This window comes from Triturus cristatus, chromosome 4_2 (assembly GCF_964204655.1).
Source record: "Triturus cristatus chromosome 4_2, aTriCri1.1, whole genome shotgun sequence".
Lineage (NCBI taxonomy): Eukaryota > Metazoa > Chordata > Amphibia > Caudata > Salamandridae > Triturus > Triturus cristatus.
In genome coordinates, this window is record NC_140586.1 from 287,001,108 (window position 1) to 287,026,174 (window position 25,067).

Consider the following 25,067-nt stretch of genomic DNA (forward strand, 5'->3'; position numbering starts at 1 on the left):
ATTAAAGATTTACCCTAACAAGAATTATGTAATAAAGGGGTGAAATGAACCTAGGATATTGCTGCGTATTGGGAGTAAACTGGATCACCAAGGTGTAAGCTTGGAACACAGATGCGGTAATTTCCTCCCATTGGTCTTGTAGCTTTAATCTAGAGATGCAGTATTCTATTTTTTTCCTACCCACATTAAATGAGAATTGCAGACTCCAGAACCCTTCACCATTAGTTGTCAAAATACAGAATCTTTGACCTTAGATAGGCCTTCATGTTGCTGCCGTCGAGAGATGCAAAGTTTGAAATGTACCATTAAATGGGGTTAGAAAATAATCTGACACCAGGATGCATTGAATTTAATAAAGCACTGTTTTCTATGAACTGTAGTCTTGGTTCCGTTCAATTACACTAATTGAAGCCATACCTGAAAACCATTTGTAAAGCGAAAGCACAGGGCGTCAAAGGTTGTGTCCCGGTGACATGAAGATATCTAGTCCCCTTTCCTTAAAGAGTTGCTTTTTCAACAGTTCTGCATTGCTTGTCGTGCCCAGACCTGTCGGTCAGCTTGGCACGTGACCTCACAACGTATGTTGATCGGTGTAAGTCAACAACATCAGATTAAATGGTTTGAAAGCTGTGCGTATGCCCATATTTCACGTATGTACATTTAATCAGGTGTTATTCCCTATCAGCAAAATCTATTCTGTCAGCTTGTGTTCAGGAGCTGCAATCCATATAGAAATATGAAAGTGCTTGTCTCCTTGAATGAGAACTATGTTTTGAGGTACTGTTTTTTCTTTTAAATATGAGGGCTTCCTAAATCCACTGTCAATTCAAGTCCCATGGTTGCTTATAATTTCTTCATTTAGTTTGTGGAAAAAAAAGATACATGTCCCTTTTTTGTGTCTATTACAGTTGCTATCAACCTAATCGTCCAGCACATACAAGACATTCTCAATGGTGGGCTGAGCAAGCGGCACAGCAACCACTACACCAACGGATACAACAACCTCCGCGACCGACAGCTCTCGGAGTCCAGCAGCCGGCCGCACTGACGCTTGCCCCTCAGGGGGCAGGGAGAGACAGAAAATGGTGGTGCCTGAAAATCTTCTCCCCACCTTCATGTGTACAGACTTATTACGCAATGGTGTTGTTTAACTTCAAGCTTTAAGGAACTCTACCACCACTCCAATGCCATGGACTTCCTTTTTTTTCCTTGGTTTGAGTTTTTTATGTGTTCTAACACTTGAATTACATATTTGACTACTGCTGGGAAACCTAACTTTGCCAAAACCCACTGTACAGCTTGACATTTGGTTTTCGGTTATAAATGTATATATAAGAGAACATCTATTTTTGTTTAAATGTAAGATATTGTAAAGTTATTTGCCAGAAGTGTTTTGCAATCCCTGGCGCGGCTGATTTTTCAGCTGCTTGTGCCCAATGTTGCTGGCTGAATGGAGATGGAATTGATATTCCTAGATTTGTGCCATCTGGCCGCCTTCAGTACAAGGCTGGCCGAGGGATACGGGGTGTCATTGGGTGGTCGGTAGTGTAGGCGAATGCTACAAGTAATCATTTCAAAGAATATTTAGGTGAACAAAACCCGAATGAGCAGGATTGTATTGATGAACTAATGGTTAAGTGTCAATATATTTATTTCACCTTTGTGATAATGCACTCGCATCTGATTTGCAACTTCGTGCCAAGACGGTGCCTTGCATGAAATTGGGTGGCATAAATAGTGGGGGGTAGTCTGCAGAAAGTAAGTGCAAGGGGAGGGAGTGTCTCTGGTGGGAAGAAATGTTTTTTTTTTTTTTTTTGTTTACTTTTTTTATTTACTTGTTTTTTTTTTTTAATACAAGTCTATGAAGCAGTCCAGAATGCTTACCCAGATCTTTTATTATCACCCGTCCCCGCCCCCCCTTCCTTTGTGGTTCCATTAGGGAAAGTTTATTTTGGTGCACAAAAGCATGATCGTTTGCAGTCCTCAAACTCGCAAGTGAAGCCTGCCCTATTTTTATTTATTTTTTATTTTATTTTTTAAAGTAAAAAATACAGAACCAGGTCTTTGTACGCAAATAGTTTCTGACGTTTTTGTACAGAATTAATCAGAATTGTGTTGTAAATATATTGCAGTGGCTTGTATTGAAATTCGTCCGTCCTCCTCCCTGACCATGAATTTGAAAGATCGCAGTTTGTTTTCTATTGAACAAATAGATTTGCAGATTTTGGGAGGCTGCTCGTGTCTAAAATCCACTTGCAGGACACTATTCCTCCATGAGCACAAGTTCTCTGCTTCTATAGGACTTTCGTGCTCCACAGTTTATGCTGCATTCTTAAGGCGCATCGCCTTGCCAGGGTGCATTCCAGAAAGGGATTGCACGCGCCTCCGATCCTGCTCAGGTGTATGGCTTGTGGAGCAGGTTTTACTGATTCGACTCTTTAATAGCATGAACCTGCTGGATTCCACAAAGGGGTGGGCATGGGGCGTCAGGACCTGTCTGGGCACAAGATTAATTACAGTTTCCCTGCCAGGTAATAAAGGGAGCCCTTGGCTGGCCTGTTTTCTCTGTGTACGGGGTGACGGGCCACGCCCACCCCGCCCTTGCCTCAGAAGATATGGGAAACTCCGCAAATTCGACATGCGTTGTAATGTGTGTTTTTGTGTGGCAGGAGAGCTCGAGCTCTTAGGTTATTTCAAGACGCCTGCGCTGATTGGTCCGGTGTCTGATGGCTCTGATTCACCTTGAAGTCCCTGCCTCGTGCGTTGGCTGCAGCCTGCTTACCAACAGGTTGTCTTTCGCGGTTTCCCGCCTCTCCTAGTTACTGGTCACGGGTTCCTGCAATGCTTGTGGGAGCCACTTGACTTATTGGTTGGGCAAGTATAGCGCAGAGTACTTGTGGCCTGGCAGAAACAACCATGCCCTCTCTGGCTGAGCAGCCTTTACTGCTTGAAAGCTGCTAGTTTCCATATTTGCTGTGGTCCATCTATTGGACAGTGCTTGCTCTCTGTCCATTTTACAGCTGGTGGTGTCTCATTCAAGTTCCACTGCCCTGTTTAGGTCCATAAATCTTTCTAAAAACGTGCTCTCGATTCACCACCTTCTATAATGTTTCCTTATCCTGAAGTGCGCCATCTAGGAAGAAGCGTTTTTACACAGGCTTTAACTCCGATATTATTTCATCCTCGTGTGGGGAAGGATGGTTTTCATGGAGCCTTAAACCAAAGTAGACTTCCATCTTTTTTTTTTTTTTTTTTTAAATTTAGTTTTGAAATTATGATCTTACATTTAAAAGGAATGATTGGCTCTGCCCTAACACAGTAGTTTGTATTGTAAACTAGGTGTATGTTATACGGAAACTGAACTCCTGCACCGTTTTTCCTGTCTCCTAATATTATGGGTTCCAGCCTGGGAGAGCAACTGTCCCATCACAAAGTACCAGCCTTAGCGACTAGTTGTTACATAGTGGCATGCAAGTTTGTATGTAAGATTGCGTTTTCCACTTTGCTGGGTTCTTTACATCGTATAACAATCTTATAAAGATCTTCCTTTTTTCATGGATCTCTGCGGATTATGTATCTTTTCCAGACCCCTGCTGTTTTTGAGGCCCGCTCGCGTCTTTGGCCGATGGGCGTACTTTGAAGGCTAGAGGTTGTGTGTAGGTTCGATTCGGAATTTCTAAGCTTCAGCTGGGCAGGGTCTCTTTGTATTGTCCCACGCCTTCAAATATGAGCCAGGCGTGCACATCCCAAAGGCCTGGCAGTCCTAGATATTGTACTTTAATTAGAATTCCTGCCTTTTTCTATTTAAACGAAGATCATTTCCTTCTTTGGGGCTTGTTGAAGGGTTTTGTTTGAAGCAAGGCAACACTGAACTTGGGGTCCTTTTTCTACCCGCTTGTAACTCTTGACCCTAAGCAGTTTCATCCCGATTCCTGGTAAAGACGGAAGAAGCACTTCATGTCAGCATGCACAAAGTTATTATTTTTTTTTTTGTAGAAGAGGGGTCAATAATAGTTTTGTCACTGGTCTCTGCGTCTGTCCCATAAACCAGTTGTTAAAAAAAAAACAAAAAAAAAACACAATCAGCCAAACTTTACATCCTGCAAAGCTTTAGTATCAAAGCTCTTGGCAGTGGAAGCAAATGTTTTTTTTCTTTTATTTAATCTTTTCTCCTCTACAACTGTTTAACCAAAAATAGCCTTCCTTGATATAAGGGGTGTGGCCAGTTGACTCTGTTATGAGTTTTATGCCCTATGCTCATTTTCTTTGATTATGTTTTGTGTATTGCCCCTTTTTCTGACTTTGCTGGTGCGCTTCTTTGAAATGGTATATAGTTACTTATCAGTAGATGAATTTTGTATAAAGATACTTTTTGAACCACCCCTTCTTGTGTGGCTTGTGAAGGTGTTGGTGTACTGACGTGAACATGGTATTCAAGTACATCACGTTACGGGATACCTATTGAATTTGCGGATTGACCAAAGACCTCTAGCTGCTTGATCTGTTATCCGGTTTGATGGCAGTCAGAAGATATGTCTGGGTCTCTGAGGGTAGTTAGGTCACTGCACCTCCGCTTGCATCTGGCAAAATTGTGGCAACATCTTTGTTCTGTGAATCCAAGCAGTGAGACGTTTCTGTGTGTGGAAGGCCTACACCAACTGTGTGGGAGTTTCCTACTAATTTTCTCACCAGTGATCATGTGACTTCAGTTATTCTATTAGTAGCTTGTTGTGCCCTGGTTAACTTCTCTCTCCGGTCCTGACTTGACATTTTTAATGTGCTCTTTTTTTCGGCCTTGGTTGTGGTAGCAATGCCTATAGAAGCTGTATGGTGATGTCCTAGTGCGGTGACCAGTGGTGGTATTCATTTAGCTAAGTTTGTTGTCTACATTATGTTGGGTGTTTCTTGTGCTTCCTTAATGGTGAAAAGATTTGTTTGTTGGTGAGGTCGTTGGGAGGTAATCCATTAGATGACATTCCCTGGATGATATGGAGAAGTGCTGATTTTGTTTCTGCAACGTCCAACTTTGGATAGCTGAAAAAGGTTTACCACAAGTGTGGCTGCACAAATTTGATCTTTAAGGCCTTATTGTGGAAAAAATTGTATTCTATTCAAATGTGAGGATGCTCTGTTGAAAGCAATTTTAATACATTGTTTAAGAGGTTAGTGAAGCATTTTAACTCCACTGTAATTAGACACTTGCATCAGTTTGCTCTGCTCCTTAGAACATTAGATTTTAGGATTTGATTTACAATATTGTGTTGGAGAGGAGTACCTTTGTAACCTGACTGACAAAAATGCTGCCACTTAACTGACGTAGATTTGAACAGCCCCTTGCACTTTAAGTATTTTCTGTGTAGTTGACGTCTATATTTCAGGCAATCTGGACGGCGATGACCTCCTTCATCTGTCTCCCTCCTCTGCAAATATTGATTAATCTGAACATTTGTTAATCAGTCGAGCAGAACAGTAGAAAGATGTCTCACTGAACACCACCTTGCCAGCCCCTCCTTTGGCCATAAGTATACTATAATGGGATTGTTGCCCAAATTAGAAGTTTTCACTGGACATTTGTTACATAGATCCAGGAATGTGGGCTAACAAATCCCATAGCAGACCAAGACTTGGGTGTGAGGGGCACTACAGTTCTTTGTAGTAGCCCGTATTGAGAATTTCTGCCCTAGTTCCTATATTTAATTACGCAAATTGTCATATCAAAAAACGTGAAAAATGCGGGATGTCCACTATTTAGGTCACATTCTCCCATCCCCAAAAATAAATGAGCTTTTCAAATTGATACAGAAAGTGATCACTGTTGCATTAGATAAGTGTTTGTTCAGCTCCTACATTACCAAGGTTTGTTTTAAGGATGGTTAAGTAGAATGCAACACTATGTAAAAAAAAATTCCATTAGTAGGTAAGCTCGCCTTGACAATGCCACGCACTCTGAACAAAGGCACCATTGTCTTGACTCCACAGTGTGAATTGTCTTCTAGACTTGGATGCGCCTACACACTCTTGTTTTAATTTGGTCGTTTCGGCTACTGCTGATTTCGTATGCCTCTACTATTCCTCCTTTTCCATGGAACGCCCAACTGTGGTGGCATTTTGTTGGATAACGAGTAATTTGCCTTTTTTATCTTGTACGTTCGGTTATAGCAGTGCAGTGCTTACTTTTGAAAGGAGAGCCGGCTGGTTATCCTTCTGCACATAATCAGAATGGTTGTGTTTAGAGTGTAGGATGAATTGTGTCCAGAACAGGGTGAAAGCTTGCTGCTGTAGTTGAATTGTTTCAGCTTGGCATGCTATTCACGTTTTTTTTTTTCTTCCACCTGAAGGTGTCATTTTCAAGTTGGCTTGGTGAGCTATCCTTGTCCTTGGAGTATGACTGGCTATAGCCTGCTACTAAGGTGATTATAAATGATCCGCTTCCCTGTCGTGGCACCTACTCTTGCTCATGGCTAAACTGCTCCAAAGGAAAGAAGCTGTTTAAGCCTAACTCTTGAAAGATATAACTTCTTAAATATGTGAATGAGGTCCGAAATTATCTGCAAATTTCATACCAAAACTTCATAGACGGTGATCAGCTGTTCATTGTTTTTTGCGCACACCGATTTATCTTGTACTAAATGGTTTCTTTAATTTGAGAATTTACCTGCTCATGGTTTATCAAGGCAAGATTAAGTAATGTCTTTAATGTGCTATGAGTTATTATTTTATGTTGCCTAGTGAATAAGAATCTAAATTCGCATCCGCCACTAAGGAACTGGTTTCTTATCAGAAAGGTGAATGTTGGCCAGTCTAGTGAAAAATTACTGCACACTGTTGTGAATTTTGCAAACTATTTTGAACCATCATAGCATAACAAATTTCCAATCCAGTCCCTGGCCACAGATTTGAGGAGCTAAAATGCAAGCCTTATTGGAAAATTGACTGGACTAAATGTGATCTGGATAAACGACGGCATTAATTTTCTTATCTGTTTGTTATTACGTGAGCTTTCTGAGCTTGAATGTTTCAACTGTCCTTGCTACATTTTAAAACTGCCTTTTTCATTTAAATATGGTTTAGTCATTTGTCCGTGCTTGCTAAAAAAAAAAAACAAATCTGATGGTGGGATTTTAAATTGAAAACTGAGGTGTATTGGTTTGTTTGGCATAGTGTACAGCCCTAATTCGCCATACACGTAAGATTACTGCCATGTTGACTGACGTGGTTAGTGTTCCACAGAGAATGCAATACTAGCATTTTAATGCAAGGGCTGAAGTAAATTATGTGGATCACTGTTTTCAAAAGAAAAATAATTGGTGCCTAAATTATCCTGTGATTGTTTACATATGAGTTCATATTGTTGAAAAATTACATTGTGCATTGGAAACCTATGTCTTTTAGAATCACAAGTCCCAAGTGAGAAGCTTTTAGTTAAGGACCCCTTGTAGAAAAACCTTTGGTAATGTGAGTATTAATAGCCTAACCTATTGGGTTACCAAGTTGGAGTGCGAGGACTTCTTATTTGACTTATTTACTACTAGGTTCAGGTTTTTACGCTGAACTTTGAAAAATTATGTATTGTGTGTACATATGGTGGTTGGTATAAAGCAAACTGAAAAACTTACTCGCCTGTAACAGATTTGCAGCTTGGGGTATTTGATGGATTTCTGTGTTTGCGCTTATTCTGTTGGTCCCAATGGCCAGTCTACCCAGGGATACAAACGTGCCTATGCAGGCGTGCAAACACAGACCAAAGCAGATGCCACTGCCATTGTAAAAGATCAACATAAGACCAAAAGAAGCCACTGCCGTCGGACATTGTAAAGGGCACCACTGCGATGTTTATTTAGTGCCCGCAATGGGTCAGGTTTTGGCTCGTGCGTTCTTAATTGTTGGATGTCAGGATATGGGAACGAGTATGTGTAACTTGTGATACTGTTTTTGGAGAAATGCATTCTGGGTTCGTTTTGGGGTTAGATCGAGTGGCAGTGGAATATTTTGTCTCACCATGTTACTGGAGTAATTCGAAAATATTGTGCGAAGAGGACTGTTGTCATGTAGCCTTACAGCTTTGTGTTTGCAGCCTTGGTATTTGGACCCCAAGGTGATAAAAATCATGTTCTGTCTTTTTACTGTAAATAAAATGAATTGATCATATTGCATTGTTAAATGTTTTGCTTTTTTATTTCATCATTAATACATTATTTTTTTGAATTCCACAAATGCCTTAATTTACTGGTCTCCCAATTGGAACAGGTGTACTCTAATGAAGAGCCAGTTTCCAAAACTACTTAAAATGCAATTCACAAAGTCAACAATACTGCACATTTGGAATAGTCTCATAACCATTTTACCACTCGAGATGGGTAGTTGCTGGGGTTTCCACTGTCATTTATAAAGCGGCTGCAAATGGCTGTGAATTTGCCTCTTCTTGCTCCAACATTTCCCATGTTATAACACCTGAAAGGTGGAACTCTTATTCATTAGCAGGCTTCAAGTAGCACCAGTGTAAACTGTCACACCTGGACTGCTTGCTCTGTCACCTGGCTGCCCAACCTCAACAGGTTCTATCTGGAAGGTGGGAGACACTATGTGGCTTCTACAGCTCTCCTCACAGGGTCTGTTTGCAGACTAGGTATCTTTTTGTTATGATTTCAGTTTAATGAGGATCACATCAATTGAAAGCTTTGCATGGACCCTTTTTCTAGACTTGGTTTCCACTTCAGCGGAAGAGATAGTGCTAGGAAAATGGTTTCCAACATGGACGATTGTCCTTTGTTGAGTTTCCTACTTTGATGCTATGCTCTAATGCTGTGACTCAGTAGTGAGAGGTGGAGGGGGTTAGGAAAGAGGAAGGGCAGCTTCATTTCAAAACATTGACAGACTGGTCCACAAAAGGTTGGTCATGCTTCAAATTTAGCTGCTTAGAAAAAATAGGGTTAGCCACTTGTGGAAGCGTCCCTGGTATTCACGGCCGGGTTCCAAATGGAAATCAAAGTTCAACCTCGGATCAGTTTTCTGAATTACAAATGTATTCAGTTTGTTACTTCAGTGTATTTTCTTTTGATCAAAATCCATTCTTCCAACATTGTTTTGAGTTCACACGTAGAAATGATTGTGTACATTATGGATAAATATGGAGTGTCCATAAGGAATTTCATGTGAACTCATAACAATATTCTGCCTGAGGTGGTAGGGGGGCCCTCTAGGATTGCTTGCAGTTTAGCAGCGTGAATCCTTTTCTGGATTCACCTGCTGTGCATTATTCTGTCATCAAGTGATTGGGTCTGGAATAGTCTTAGTTTTTTGTTGTTTTTTTCTGCTTGGGGCATTGTTGACCACCATTTGGTGCTAGGTCCATCCCTTGTGACGTCACTGTGCCCTGTAAGTTCCTGTGCGTGGTAGCCATCTTCATATTCTTCTTTCCGCCGGTGCGACTGGAAGCAAAGGGAGACTCTCTGAAGATTTGGACGGAATCCCTGAAAGAATCAAAGAATAAGACTTCAAATACCGTTGATTGACTACGAAGACACTGGAGAATAGAAGAAACCTCTGGATACCACATTTCGTTGAGTAACTCCCATGAAATAGCAACGCACATGGATCAATAGAGGGCGAGGTAGGGACCATGGAAAATACCACTTTCAAATTCTGCCCTAAAGTGCCACCACATGTTTGCTCAGCGCGATCCACACTGTCTGTAACCTCTGCCTGCCAGAAGATCACAAGGATAAGCACTGCGAGGTGTTCGTGTCGAAGACACTCAAGGTACACCGAAAGCAGAGAGGACCACTATGCAGCCATATCTCCCCGGCCTCAGACACCGAAAGGGCCCTCGAAGTGGAGAAGAAAATGCCTCGAAGCAGAAATGGCAGCACTCCTTCAAAGAAAGGTGTTTGACGAAGCGCTAAATGAATTTTGTATTCCCGTGAAGCCCACTGTCGACACCGAAGAGATCCTCGATTCGCCGGCAACCCCGAACCACACAAACAGGACATCGAAGAACTCGACACTCCAGAATCGGAAGAAGCCTCAGACATTTGAAGAAGAATGGAATAACCTCAACACAGAAAGCCCAGAAGAGGCCTCTTGCCATCCCTCGAAGGCTTCACCACCAGATGACATTGCCTTTTACAACTGCCTCATCAAGAGAGCAGCGGACACCTTCGGGGTCCCCTTAGAGGAGGAAAAAGGAGACTCCTGCTTCGTCCTAGAGACTTTGACACCATCCATCAAAGGGACACAATAACTCCCGATGCTACCAAGCATCCTGGACCAGGGAATAGAGACCTTCAAAGAACCAGCCTCAGCTAAAGAGGACACCAAGAGTGGAAAATAAACATAAACCCTCAACTAAGGACCCTAAATACATTCAGGGAAACAGTGCCAGACTCCGTCAATGTCACCACAGCATGAAAGAGGGGCAACACCAACTCCTCCACTGGCCCACCTCCAGAGAGAGAGAAAAATAATGGACATGTTGGGGGGGGGGGGGGGGATGGAAAAAGAAGCAGCAACACAATGGCACATCGCAAACTCAAAATACTCTTCTTAACGGGTATGGCCACCAACTATGGGAGAATATTAGAATATCGAGGAACTCGTGAGCAAGCTCACAGAGGAAGATAAAGGGCCAAACCCATCGTACAGGAGGATAAGAACATAGCTAATACCTGCCTCAAATCGGCCCTAGATGCTTCAGATACAGCCAGCAGACAAATGTCCACAGGTACGTTACGAAGGCACGCCTGTTTAAGAATATCAGGATTCAAATAAGAGGTCCGAACCTCTATTATTAATAGACCTTTCACAGGATACGCCCTCTTTGAAAAGGAAGTAGATGAGTCGCTACAACAGATAAAGGACAATGAAACTGCTAGTGTCATGGGAGCCCTACTACAGAGAGGCACCTTCAAAAGAGGAGTTTTAACACAAGAAGATCTACAAGAAGAGGAGTCTTCTTAACAGGCCAGCAACAAAAGAATCAAGGTGGCGGACAGCAATCAAACCAGTAGTCCGGGTACCAAGCCTGGCAACAACAGCCAAAGCAGCCCTTTCGAGGCAGAGGGCAGTCCTCAAGAGGTGGAGGGGCCAATTCAAAGTGACTTTCCCACAACAAAAGACCCACACACCACACCAGTGGGAGGCAGGATAGCACACCACCTGCAACCGTAGGAAGACATCACCACAGACAGTTGGATTCTAAATTTAGTACAACACGGATATTGTATAGAATTAACTAACAAACCCCCAGCAAATCCTCCAAGGAAGAAAAAAATTCCTAAAATCAGAACTCTTACAGTTAAGAATCGTAATAAAGGGACTGCTGGAGTAACAAGCAATATAAAAGATGCCAGAGAGAACACAACAAAGGAAACTATTCATCATGCTACTTCCTTCCGAAGCAAGATCTCACACGAAGAACAATCTTAGATTGCAAAGGCCTTCTGCACCAAATGGTGGTCGACGCCCCAAACGGAGAAAAAGAAGAGAAAAAAAAACCCGGCTATTCCGGACCCAACCACTAGATGTTGGAATTATGCACAGCATGTGAATCTAGAAAACTCTTCAAGCTGCAAAACTATTCCTACTGGTAAGTAACCATTTTGTTATTCTTACCACATTTTGGGCCTGCTTACTAATTAGTCTAGTATAGGTGGTGGAGTGCTTCTCGTAGCCCGACTGCTCTTTGTGGGAGTGCTGCTTTTACAGCAATCCTGCTAGCATGCAAGGAGTGTAAGAATGCGTTTGGTTGAGTGACTGTTAATCTGTAAAGAGTGAGTGCTGTCAGGGTTTGGCTTTTCCACAGGAGTGCCTTAACAGTTCCCCCGTATGTTTGTGCAACAGCTGAAGATTGGCTGTGTACCTAATGATGGACATGTTACTCTTGAAACAACACTGTGGCAATCACACCTGAGCAAAGACCTATTCCTCCACTTGTGAATCTTGGTAATCTGCTTTCCTTAGGAGGCTGTCAAAAAATTGCAGGATGAGTGGGACTTTTCTGACCCAGGCCTCCCATATATTTACTTTCGGGAACCCTCGAGCAATGATCACTGGCAGTATGCCCAGACCCACAAGCCCTTCTGCATGGGTCTCTGACGGGCACATCGTCTGTAGAACCGGTTGTGCTCTGTGTTATCACCAAGCACCAGTTATACCAATGAACATTGTCTCAGCCCTTTCTCCACAGTGCCCTTGGTGCTCACAGGCATCAACCTTCTGCGCCAGGACTCACATAAACAGTTTTGCTGTAGTTTCTAGGAGCTTCTGGCAATAGCCAAACAATACTTAACTCACTGCTGGAGAAGAAACAGGATAGCACTCCTAAGTGACCCAAATGTTTGTTTTACTGCAACGTTCATCACCCCAGAGGCTACTCCATACTTGGAGGCATGCAAACATAATGCCATGATCATCTCTGGCTTGGGAATCTACATTCTACCTAGGCATGTTCCACCAAGTGTGCTGTGGCACACCCCTTGATGCATTATCCGTTTTTCAACAGTGACTGGCACTGTAGTTGTTGGTAGAGTGACCCATAAAGCAGAGGACACTGAAGGAGAAGAGCAGTAGTAGAGCTGTTTTTTAAATATTTTTTATTTTTTTTAAAGCAGTGGGGATGGGGTTAACGGGTGGATTTACTCTGTCCCTAGATATTTTTGTGTAGTCTTAGTACAGGATCATGGACCTTTGATTGTTGACTGAACGCGTATGAAAGGAGCCAGCATCCGCAATATATTTCAATGACAGTGAAACAAATTTGGCTGCACAATAATAATAATGGAGGATGGTGTACAAGCCACGAAGGGTTAGTAGCAAAATTTAGTAAAGGTTGCAAAACCATCAATCAGTAAAATAAATGTATCCAGAAGACATACATTTCAATATAATTTTGCAGTCTGAATTTATACATTCTGAAGAAGATGCAAAATATGACAAGGTACAAAGCACAGAATACAAAGTAGATGGGTTCCATAAAGAAACCTCCCTAATCTAAATAGAACTTTGAAAGTGGCAAGTGAAATTCAAAGAGGAAAGTGTCAGGATAAGAGAACCAAATTAACCCCTTCGCTGCTAGGCCTCTTTCCCCCCCCCCCCCCCCCCCCCCCCATTCACCCTCCCCCCCCCCCCCCCCCCCCTCTCCCCCCCCAGCCTCTCGAGTAAAATGATAGGAAAGGTCAAAAATATAGGGATTGAGGGGATAGCTCAACAAACACTAGGTGCTATATTTAAAAAAAAAAAAAATCAGTTTTAGGTGATCCTGCATTGGAAACCCACACAAGTGAGGTATCATTTTTTTCGGGAGACCAAGGGGAATGCTATGGGGTAGGACATTTGTGCCAGCATGGTGATACCACACAGGCGAACTCTCACATCTCCTCTAACCAATTCTCTCAATGTTCTAAAACCTTTCCTTATTGCAGTGTTTTCGACCATGCAGGATTACCAATCTCAAATTTTACATAATCCGACAATTCTCAACAAATCATGATGCAGTACGTATCCATACTGGTATCCTCTTACAGTGCTGTACCTTCTTATGCAAACCTTTCACTGTGTCACCTGGTGACGCAAGAACCAATACCAGATTAGCGCACACAAACCAATCAATTCTAGTGTTGCAGCTAATGATGTAGATTTCAACATCTTGCAGCGGCTTGCCTTCCTTTACAATTTCTTCGCGCAAGTAGAACCTTTTTACAAAGATGCCAAAACAAGCACAAATAGCAAAAAATAACACTTGTCTGTGTAAGTTAAGGAATTCAAAATTATCATTCAAGGGGATAAACTGGCCCTAATGATTTCCAATGTTATCGTACACACATGTGAAATATCGACCATCAGGAAATCACCTTGACTAGCACAGCTTCTCCTCTGTGCAACAGGATCAACCAACTCCAAGAACTATTAGTACACTCATAACAATCCATTACAGTTCCCCATCTTAATTTATGGCGGATGGTACCTCATGGAACAGCACCACAAACCTTAACAGACAAGTTAAACCACAATATACTTCTCAATCCTGGGATCTTGGACTTCGACGAGCCGGGTAACTACAACTTGTCATCTACAAACGCTTATGCCTTTTATATGAACAAAGATATACACAAGAAGCACATTAACGCTTTCATCCAGCTTGGCGACCTTCTCGGACTTATAACAGCCACCGCACCATGAAACCTACAATGTCAGCACAAACACTGCAAGCTTGACACACATACAATTTGCAACCCTACTTGGACTCCTCAAGCACAGCAACTGCCTTCAGACCTGCTGAAACACTGCTGACACTCCATAATGCGCCGTGGACGTAGGTTGGGCTTGGGCAAGTTCTAGATAAATTCTGGAATATTCTAGCTCCCCTACACCCTAATGATCAACTATTCTCGTTCTGCTACCAGCTAATATGGCGGATTTTCCTGTAACTAGATACTTTAAAATAGTTGTCCTGATTCTCGATTGGTTGTATTGTCCTTTGATTGTCGACTGAAAGCATATGAAAGAAGCTAGCATCAGCAATACATTTCAATAAGAGTGAAAGAATTTGGCTCTACAGTATCTACATAGAGGATGGTGTCTAAACCATAAAGGTTTATTAGCAAACATGTCAATATAATTAGCACAGAATACAAAGTAGATGGGTTCCATATAGGAACCTCCCTAATCTAAACAGAACTTCGAAAGTGGCAAGGGGAAATTCAAAGAGGAAGCTGTCAGGCTAAGAAGAACTAAATTATGGTTTGGGTACTCTAACATGAATCTCAACATCAAGTGGAAAGAGGATCAGCAGAGTTTGAAAGGAGACCTTCCCTCTGCGATGTAAGGACAGGGTTTGCTCAACTTTTCTAAGCAATACAAAGTAGAAGGTTATGGAAGCTCTGTTCCACCAACTCCCTCTGGATGGTCCAATCAGAAGACCGTGTTCTCTGAGAGCAGGTAAACTCCTAGCGCCGAACAAAGAATGGAGAGCTCTGCAGTCATCAAGTTAGCAATAGTTTGGTCTCCTTTGTACAGGAGGCTTTCTGATTCCTCACACTGCATGTCCAAATTTCAATTAGGTGAGTTCAATCCGACAGTTCTTTACTATAAGCAAAGACCTTTTTCCAATTAACGAGCACTCCGTGATAATACATCCTTGCATCCTCGGACCCTCCACCTCTGCCTGGGACAACACCTGGTGGCCGTCCACCCTCGGGAGTCTGCCCACCCCGACAGACCACGCACGGAACCTCGGTATCATCCTCGACTCCTCCCTTACCATGACCCGCCAGATCAACTCCATCACCTCCACCAGCTTCAACTGACTTCGGATCCTCCGCAAGACCTTCAAATGGATACCCCCAGAATGCAGAAAAACCTTCACCCATGCTCTCATAACCAGCATACTGGATTACGACAACGCCCTCTACACCGGAATCAACAGAACTCTTCTCCACAAGCTCCAAACCATCCAGAACGCCGCAGCCAGACTCGTCCTAGGAACCCCACGGCACAAACACATGAACTTACACCCTGGAGACCACCACTGGCTCCCCGTCAAAGAGTCAAACTGCTCACCCACGCTTACAAATCCTTCCACAACATCGGACCCAAATACCTCAACGAGTGAGTCTCCTTCCACGTACCCAAGAGGAACCTTCTCTCCGCAGATCTCACCCTCGCAGCCAAAGCCTGGAACAAGCTCCCTGTCAACATCAGATGCCCCCCCCCCCCCACACCTTCAGGAAGAACCTTAAGACCTGGCTCTATGACTGAACTGGAGCTGCACCCCCTCGTCCCCCACCACCCCAAGCGCCTTGAGACCCTCACGGGTGAGTAGCGCACTTTATAAATCCCTCATTGATTGAAGCTATTTGCACGCATGTTTAAAGTTTCCTCTACTAACTCCTAGGTTGTATTAACTTTCATTTTGGCAACTTGTGTACTTTGAATTTCCTCATGCCCTTATGGTGTGCTATTTTTTTTTTGTCTTTTTAGAAAGAAATTGTAACCAAAACAAACTTTTTATTGATTTGATTACTCTTGTGGTCAAGTTAACTCCTCACCTAATGTTTGAACTGAGTGGTGAAGCTAGAACACATATGTCCACAATTGAGATGTCGAGCCAATAATGGTAAGCTTTGAATGAGGCTACTAAATTACAAACATGAAAGCTTGACAAGTACTAAAAGCAGCCAAAAGTTGTAGAAACCTGTCATTTTAAAGGACTGCATGGCTAATGAGGGGAGCCTGACGTAATCGAAAAAAGTTCATCCCGATTTATAATTATAGGGAGAGCAGTGGCGGCTCCTCCGCTAAGGTGGAGCAGTGTCTCCCCTCCCACTGCTTTTTTGCACTGAAATAAAGGGAAAATAAAATGATAACTCTGTTATTATCATTTTATTCTGTCTACTGCGGCAGCTTTACGGGCTGCTCTGGTCACAGGGCAGGGGGAGGGTGCCCGCCTAAGTGCACAATGACTGTTTGGCCGGCCTTTCGCATGTTCTCCATGCAGGCTGCATTACAGCCTGCATGGAGAACATGCCCAGGCTTCCAGTCAGTGTCTGAGTGCCGAACCACTGCGTTCAGACCAATCAGGAAGCGGCAAGAAGGTACGTGTTTTTTTTTTTTTAAATGCCTGCTCTCCCAACCCTGCCCCCCTACCTCCAATCCATGCTGGCCGCTGCTGAGAAGGACATCTAGTTTCTTCACTTTGCAGGATTATTTGATAAGACATAGTGTCTTGGGGGACTAAGTGGGCATTTGGGCCATATTTAGGAGGCCCTTGCGCTGCTGCTGTGTCACTTTTTGTGCCGCAACGGCAGTGTAAACCACTAAGTCATATAAATGAAGCCACGCAAAGCCACTTTGTGTGGCTTTGAATAGCCTCATAAATATGGAGTGAGGCAACGCAAATTACTATGCTGCCTTACTCTGCTCTAGGGAGGCGCACCATGGCCGTTTGGTGAGTGTTCCCTCGCAACACCCACGGATTTTGACGCATCCCCGGATTTACAAGACCTTGTAAACCTGGGAATGTGCCAAAACCTTACTCTTCCCCAGGGGAGGCTCATCGAGGAGAAATATCACTATTTCTCCTTGTTTTTTCCTCTTTCTATGTGTGCTTCATTCTGCATTATGCAGCACACATAGAAAGAGGAAAAAGCCTACCAAGATTGTTTTTGTGCAGGAAAGTCCCAGATCTTGCATGCAACACAGACATTCTTGCACAATGGTGCCTGCTTTGACGCTAGGCTGTCGAAACGGCGCTAGTGCAGGGGGAGAGGACAGGAATGCGCTGTATGCCATAGATACGTTACCAAAGGGGATGATGGATGGAGCGTTTGAGCAAATCAAACACTCCACCCCCCCCAGTCAACTGATCTGGGTTTAATCAATCATCATTCTTTAGCTCACTCCGCCACCCCAGTTCAGACATGGCCATATGCAAATCAGTCTGACCCTGTGCCTCATGGGAACAGTCCAGCCCGAACTACCAAGCCATGTCTTCCCTGGACCGGAAACAAGCATCCTGGTACCGGTTTTGGGTTCATAACCCTTATCAGCCAGGCTATCTTGAATCCAGTGGCAAAGTGTAAAGTATGCCATAGATACCGCGCATTCCTGCCCTTTGACGCAGGGCAGTGAAGCAAGATTACTTGCTGTGCTGCACTGCGTCAAAATCTCATAAATCTGCCCCTTGGTGTCTAACAAGTGGTGAGGTGGAAAAACAACTTTTTTACCCTTTTTATGAATCTTCAAATTAGGAAGGGCGCGGTACCAAGACGCCTGGTATTATAGTTCACACAACAATCCTCAAAGTTCACAAATTGGTACTTTCCCCTTTTGACAGACTAATATGTTTATAGATTCTTGGCCCACCTTCCGCCATTCCTAAATTATGTCTTCTAGACTGATGTGGACTATGATACACAGAGGAATCTATTTGTATTCCATCTGTTCTTTGCAAATTATCTCTTCTGCAATGTAGGTTCATGCTGGACATGTCTCAAATTGTTCTAGCAATTTATTACCCTAAACCACCCCCACACCCCCCCACCCCCACTCCCCACTTCTGGGGTTGACCAACAGACACTCAGCCAGTACTGTCAAAATGCTGACTTTTCAAGTCACCTAGTGAGCTGTTTACTACTCCATGTTCATGGTAATAAAATCGTAATGTTCACTGAGCCATATCAGCTATTGTACTCTTACATGTATATGTGGGTCAGAACCTCTTTCAGAGGGCCATGGGGCAAGCAGGAGCTACTGGGCCCAAATGAGGGTTGAGGCCTTTTACTCCCCATGTTATAGGGCCTGACCTACTATGGTTCCTGGGCAACTGGGCCAAGTATTTCTTCAGTACTTAACACACAATTTTAGCACAAGTTGAGAAGTACAAGGATTCGCGGGGTAAGGTAGATACAGGGGGTAAATACAAGCTTACAACTTAAAGTACGTTCAATAGCAGCATTAAATGACTGCACAGTCAAATACTGTCTTTAATGACAAAAGCAGTATTTATATATGAACGTAAAGTGAAATACTTCATACACAAACACACACAGCCCCCTGAGGGCAAGGCTCTAGTGTTCAATAGGCAAGTCCTGGAGTCCCACCAGGGCCGGACTGGCCGTCGCGGGCACTGGGCATTTCACCGGTGGGCTGCCAGGGTGGGTGTTGGTTTTAGACAAAACCAACAACCAAAGTAGCACACAAAGCTTTCTGTCACCAAACCCCCCACCCCTCTGGGCCTGGCCGAGCTATTTGCCAGGGCCTGTTTACTTTCTCAGTCCGGCCTTGAGTCCCGCTGCCCTCTTACTAGCTGTAGTGGCTATTCCTTATTCACTATAGGCGACATTTCAGTTAGGCCCCGCTAGCAGTGCGAGTCTTAGAAGTACCACTCGGACTCTTTTAGAAAAGGCCAAAGTGTTCCAGTGCTGAAGTGCTTTCTGGCAGAGAAGTTCCCCCAGGCCTTCCAACCCATTGATCAGTCTTATCTGCACCAGCAGAGATTGCACGTCTGGAGTCTCCGAGTGCATCTCATTTGTGGGTGCAGAGGATGCAGCGGTTGCCTTTGGTGAGTAACACTCATGGCTCTGCGAGTGCACCGGCTGGGTGTCATTGACAGCCGCGGAGGGGCCGGGTGGGTGTTATTTTGACAGACCATGATGGAAAATTTAAATCAATCAATACATTTTCCCTGGTCGTCCTCTGTTGCAATCCCCCGCCCCACCGATCTTGACACTTCTCCAATGCAATAGTAAGTTTCCTTCTATCCTTCCTAAGGTGTATTCAATTTCTTCTGGTTCTGATCTTGCCAGGGCTCTGGCCCACATGGATCACCACGGTGGCCGCTCCTTAACGACATCAACCAGGCCATGATCCTTGTTCTTTCCAGTAGCCCCCTTTGCATAAAGGGACACCACTCTCCCTCGGCCAATGGCCCAATCACCACAGCAGTAGGTTCCTCTTCACGGTGACCCCTTCTGGCATACGCGGTCACTGACTTGCTGAACACGTGTAATGGCATGATCACGATAGCTAACGTCACTGAGGCCCCCTCTGGCATATGGAGTCTCTGATTTACACACCACGTGGGGTAAGGAGTAGTTTCTTTTCTGTAACTCCAGTTCTGTAGTAGGGGTATCTCTGTTCTAGTCATAATCTAGTGAATAGTCCCGCCCATGTGCGTGGACCCCGGAGCAATAAAAAATAATCTCTAAAAGGTGACAAATCATGCAGACCTGCATACACCTTTAAGAGAGAATTTAATTTAAAGACAGATAATGCAGCCTATACCCACAGGCTACACTGTCCAGTACTTCAACTAGAATTCCACCAACATCCACAAACAGCACTGCCTGTCTAGTTTTTCTCCCCATAGGAAAAAACCCTGCCTCTACCAGCAAAAGCCTCTGGAATGATAGAGAGGAAGGAGTGGACAGACAAGCCCCATAGGCTGCCATTATGTGGCTTAAAACAGGATACTGTGCCTTTAAGAAAACTTTCCAGGTTTCCAGAACTTTCCCCAGTATCCCAGAATGCCCAGCAGGTCCCATTTACTTTCAGTTCTTTTTGAAGGCGTAGCACGCCAGACCTGTAGCATTCTACAAATGAATAAGTATCTCTCCACCGGGGAGGAGGGCGGGCGCTTATGACTATAACAGAGAGACCCCTACTACAGAACTGGAGTTACAGAAAAGAAACTACTCCTTCTGTAGTAGGGGATCTGTGTGTATAGTCATAATCTAGTGAATAGAATGGTAAGCCCATCCCCACACAACAAAAGCGGTGGAGAAACCACAAGACACTACCACTACTGTGCGAACAGATTTCGCAGCGAAGCCTGCCCAACCTGCGCATCTGCCCTGGCATCCGTGTCCAGACAGTAATGTGCAGCAAAGGTATGGACCGACTTCCAAGTGGCCGCCTTGCAGATTTCCGCAATCGGAACATTACGCAGCAAAGCCGTCGTGGCAGCTTTGCCCCTGGTGGAATGAGCCTTAGGTTTACCCCCCAAGGTCTTATTAGCCTTTTGATAACACAATTGTATGCAGGACACAATCCACCGAGAAATGGACTGCTTGGAGGTCGCAAGACCAGTCCTGACTGAGCCATAATTAACAAACAATTGGTCCGACCTACGAATATCCTTGGTCTTATCCAGATAAAATTTCAACACCCTCCGAACATCCAGGGAATGGAGAGACCTTTCCGCTGGCGAAGAGGGATTCTGAAAGAACGTAGGTAAAGTTATAGTCTGGTTGACATGAAAATCAGAGATAACCTTAGGAAGACATTTAGGGTGAGTACGCATCACAACCTTAGCAGCATGAAATACAGTATAAGGTTCTTGACAACATAAAGCCTGAAGTTCACTCACCCTGCGGGCCGATGTAATGGCCACTAGGAACGCCGCCTTCCAGGATAGGTGCTGCAACGAAGCCTTGTGGATGGGTTCAAAAGGCTCCTTCATCAGTCTGGACAGCACCACATTCAAGTCCCAGGAAGGCGAGGGAAGTCTGACGGGAGGAAACACTTTCTTCAAGCCTTCCAAAAAATCCTTGACCACAGGGATCTGGAAGAAGGAAGTCTGTGAAGGGCATTTCCTGTAAGCAGTCAAAGCAGCCAGATGAACCTTAATGGAATGGAAATTAAGGCCCGACTGCGCCAGATGTAGAAGGTATGGAAGGATGACATCTTCCTTACATGTCGTCGGGTCAAAGTTCTTGGACTTACACCAGATACAGAACCTCTTCCACTTGTAAGCATAGGATGTCCTAGTGGAAGGTCGTTTAGACTCCTTCAGTATGTCCATACAATCGTCTGGTAGATTCAGATGGCCATATTGCACTATTTCAGGAGCCATGCCGCCAAACTCAAAGACGAGAGGTTGGGGTGCACCACCCGCCCCCCGAACTTCGTGAGAAGGTCCGGCCTGCACGGCAACCGCATGTGAGGAAGGAGAGACCGGTGAAGTAGGTCCGTGAACCACCACTGCCTGGGCCACTCCGGGGCGATCAGGATCATCCGCGCCCTGGACTGGGACAGCTTGATGAGCACTGCCGGAATCAGGGGAATGGGTGGAAAAGCGTACAGAAAGCTGTTCGACCAATCGATCCATAGCACATTCCCCAGCGTCCCCCGTTGGTAGTACCTGGATGCGAAGTCTCGGCATTTGCTGTTTTCGGCGGTGGCGAACAGATCTACGTCCGGAGTCCCCCACCTTGCGAAGACTTCTCCTAGTACTTCGTCGTTTATGACCCATTCGTGGTTTTCCTGAATCAGCCTGCTCAAGGCGTCCGCCTGAGCATTCTGCACCCCTGGCAGATGCGTGGCCGTAATCGTCAGTCCTCTGGCCAGCAGCCAGCGCCAGATCGCCTGCGCCTCCTGCGACAGAGTGCGCGATCTCGACCCCCCCTGCTTGTTGAGGTAATACATCGTAGTTGTATTGTCCGTCTGTATCAGCAGCGAGTTGGTCTGGAAGGACGGAAGGAAGGCCTTCAGTGCCAGGAAGACCGATCTGAGTTCCAGGAAATTGATGTGGTACGTCGATTCCAAAGCAGACCACTTTCCTTGAATCTGCAAGTCCCCGGAATGCGCTCCCCAGCCCTGGAGAGACGCATCCGTCACGACACTCTTCATGGGATGTCCTTGTGGAAGGGAACCCCCTTGAGGAGGTTTTCCGCCGAACACCACCACTTCAGAGACTGAAGAGCATGCAGCGACAGTCGTATCTCGTCGTCCCAAGAGCCTGTCCTCTGATCCCACTGATCCTCCAAACACTCCTGCAGTGGTCTCATGTGTAGCCGGGCGTGAGGAAGATACAGGAGGCCATCGATCCCAGCAGCGAAGACACCTTCCTCACTGTCGTCGATGGAGCAGTCCTGAGGTCCTGAGCCTTCTGAAGGAGTGATAACCATCTCTCCTCCGAAGGAGACACGCTTGCTGACCGCGTATCGATGGAGGCCCCCAGGTACTGTATGCACTGGACCGGAGTCGTGACCGATTTGGACATGTTGACGTGGAACCCCAGCTTGTGCAGGAGCTCGCACGTCCATCGGAAGTGTTCCTGCGCTTCCGCGAAGGATGATGCCTTGATCAGCCAATCGTCCAGATACGGGTAGACAAACACCTTGTTTCTCCGCAGGTGTGCAGCCACCACCGCCATGCACTTCGAAAAAGTCCTGGGCGCAGACTTTAGCCCGAATGGCAGTACTGTGTATTGATAGTGATTGGCGCCGACTTGGAATCGCAGGAACTTCCTGTGCTTCCGTGCTATGGGCACATGGAAGTACGCATCCTGTAGACCTATGGCACAGAGCCAGTCTCCCCGTTGCAGCTGAGGGTAAATCTGGTGCAACGATAGCATGCCAAACTTCTCTCTGCGAATCCATTTGTTTGCCTGTCGCAAATCCAGAATGGGCCTGAACTCGTTCTTGTCCTTCTTGCGAACGAGGAAGAACCGGGAGTACAGACCTCTTCCCCTTTGAGACAGAGGTACCTCTTCTACCGCCTTTTTTCTCAACAAGATGTCTGCCTCCGCCTGGAGCTCTCTCAGCTGGAATCGAGAGCTGAGCGGCGGAATCGCTGGAGGCGGGCTGATAAACCGAAGACTGTTTCCATTGCAAACAATATTCAGCACCCACTTGTCCTGAGTAATTTTTCTCCACTCTGCCGGAAAAAATTGAATGCTTCCCCCCACTGGAGTGGGTAACGGTTGAGGGGGAAGTAGCCGCTCAGGGCCGAGACCCGGCCGGGCCCTTGGTCGCGGTAGTAGCCTGCTGGCCTCCTCTACCCCTCTGTCGCTTCTGGAAGGGCTTGCGGAACTGCTGCTGTTGTTGCTGCTGCTGTCCCGAGCCCTGCCCACGCCCTCTGCCCGAAGACCCGAACCTCCTCTGGAACGGGCGCTTCTTCTTCTCGGCCTTCTCCAACCCGACGGCAGTCAGGGTTTCCGCCACCGCCTTCATGCGGGCCATCTCATCGTCCGCATGCTTCCCGAACAGGGTTTCCCCCGAGAAGGGCAGGTTGGCCACTCTTTGCTGCGCCTCCGGCTTGAGGGACGTCAGGCGCAACCACGAATGACGCCGTTGGTGGACGCCATGACAATAGGCGTGGGTGGCCAATAAGGATACATCCGCCGCTGCGCTGATCGTTTGGTTCGAAACCAGCATGCCTTCGCGCACTGTTTCCAAGAAGTCCTCCTTCTTGTCCCGTGGCAGTAGGTCTGCATATTGCTGCAGGGACTCCCACAGGGCCCGGTCGTAACGGCCCAACAAAGCCCCTGCACTCGCTGCCTTCATGGTGGTGGCGGCGGTCCCACACACCTTCCTGCCTGCAGAATCCAGCCAGCGGCTTTCTTTGTCAGGCGGAACCGTGGATGACGGGGCGGTCGCATGTTGTTTTCTTGCCGCCGTCACGATCACCGAATCCGGCTTCGGGTCCACTCTCAAAAAGGAAGGATCCGACTCCGGGGCCCTATACTTTTTGATGAGCCTGGAGGGAGCGGCCTTCGTCGTCGCGGGAGTGAGGAACAGCTCCAAAGCGGGTTCCACCAGTCCTGGTACAAGAGGCAGTAGGGGGCGAGACAGGTGTTTCTTATGAAGCGTCTCGAATATCACGGACGTCGTGGGTGTTGGAACCGTCACCGTGATACCCAACTTTGCAGCCCCTCGCAACAGCACCTCTTGGAACGAGACCAAATCGTCCACCGGAGACACCCTAGTCCCCGGGGAGTCCGACAGCGTCGGGGAAAGGTCTCTGTCCGAGGACCGCGTGTGCGACCTGGACCTATACCTCCTACGGCGTCGTCTTGAGTCCGACGAGGACCGTCCACGGCTCCGTGACCTTCTCCTCCTGTGAGAGCGGGAGCGCGACCTCTTCGGCTTCGGCCTGTCCGCCGGTCTAGCCGGTCCAGGCGACCGCGGGCGTCGTGGCTTCGGGGTCCCCTGCGGCGGAGTCGGGTACCTTGGAAGGGAAACCGACCGCGGGGGAACCGGCGGCGGACCCACAGGAGTGCGTGGCAGCGACTGAGGCTGGGGCGGCGGAGGCAGCGTCTGCGGCTGAGGTGGAGGCGGTGGAGGTGGCGGTGGCGGAGGCGGAGGAGGCGGCGTTGGTGGAGGTGGTGGTGGAGGAGGAGTCTGCAGAGGCGGGAGAGGAGGCGGCGACTGAGGCATCCGAGGAGGCGTGTACACCACCGAGTACACCGATTCCGGTGACTCTCTCTTCCTCGACGTCGATCTTCTCCTCGACGGCGACCTGTGCCTCGACGGCGACCTGTGCCTCGACGGCGACCTGTGCCTCGACGGCGACCTGTGCCTCGACGGCGACCTTCGCCTCGACGGCGACCTCTGCCTCGACGGCGACCTTCGCCTCGACGGCGACCTCGAACGTCTCGACGTCGATCTCCTTCTCTTCTTCATCGACGGCGAACGGCGATCCCTCGACGGCGAACGCAGACGCCGGGCCCGATCTCGACGACTGCCGCTGGACGGGGCCGAAGACGGCGTCGTCGCTGACGACGCCGATTTAGTCGACGGCGGCATATTCAGGTCCCTCGACGGCGATCGTCGACGCCGCTTCTCCCC

General features: G+C 46.3%; 1 protein-coding gene across 1 annotated transcript in view; it reads left to right on the forward strand.

Moving 5' to 3' along the window:
- UCK2 (uridine-cytidine kinase 2) overlaps window positions 1–8,148 on the forward strand; it is a 122,187-nt gene extending 114,039 nt beyond the window's left edge. The window contains exon 7 of the mRNA XM_085601540.1: window positions 909–8,148. Within this exon, the coding sequence (XP_085457666.1) occupies window positions 909–1,048 (140 nt within the window). The 3' untranslated portion in view covers window positions 1,049–8,148. The remainder of the gene's footprint in view (window positions 1–908) is intronic.
- Window positions 8,149–25,067: the final 16,919 nt, after the last annotated feature.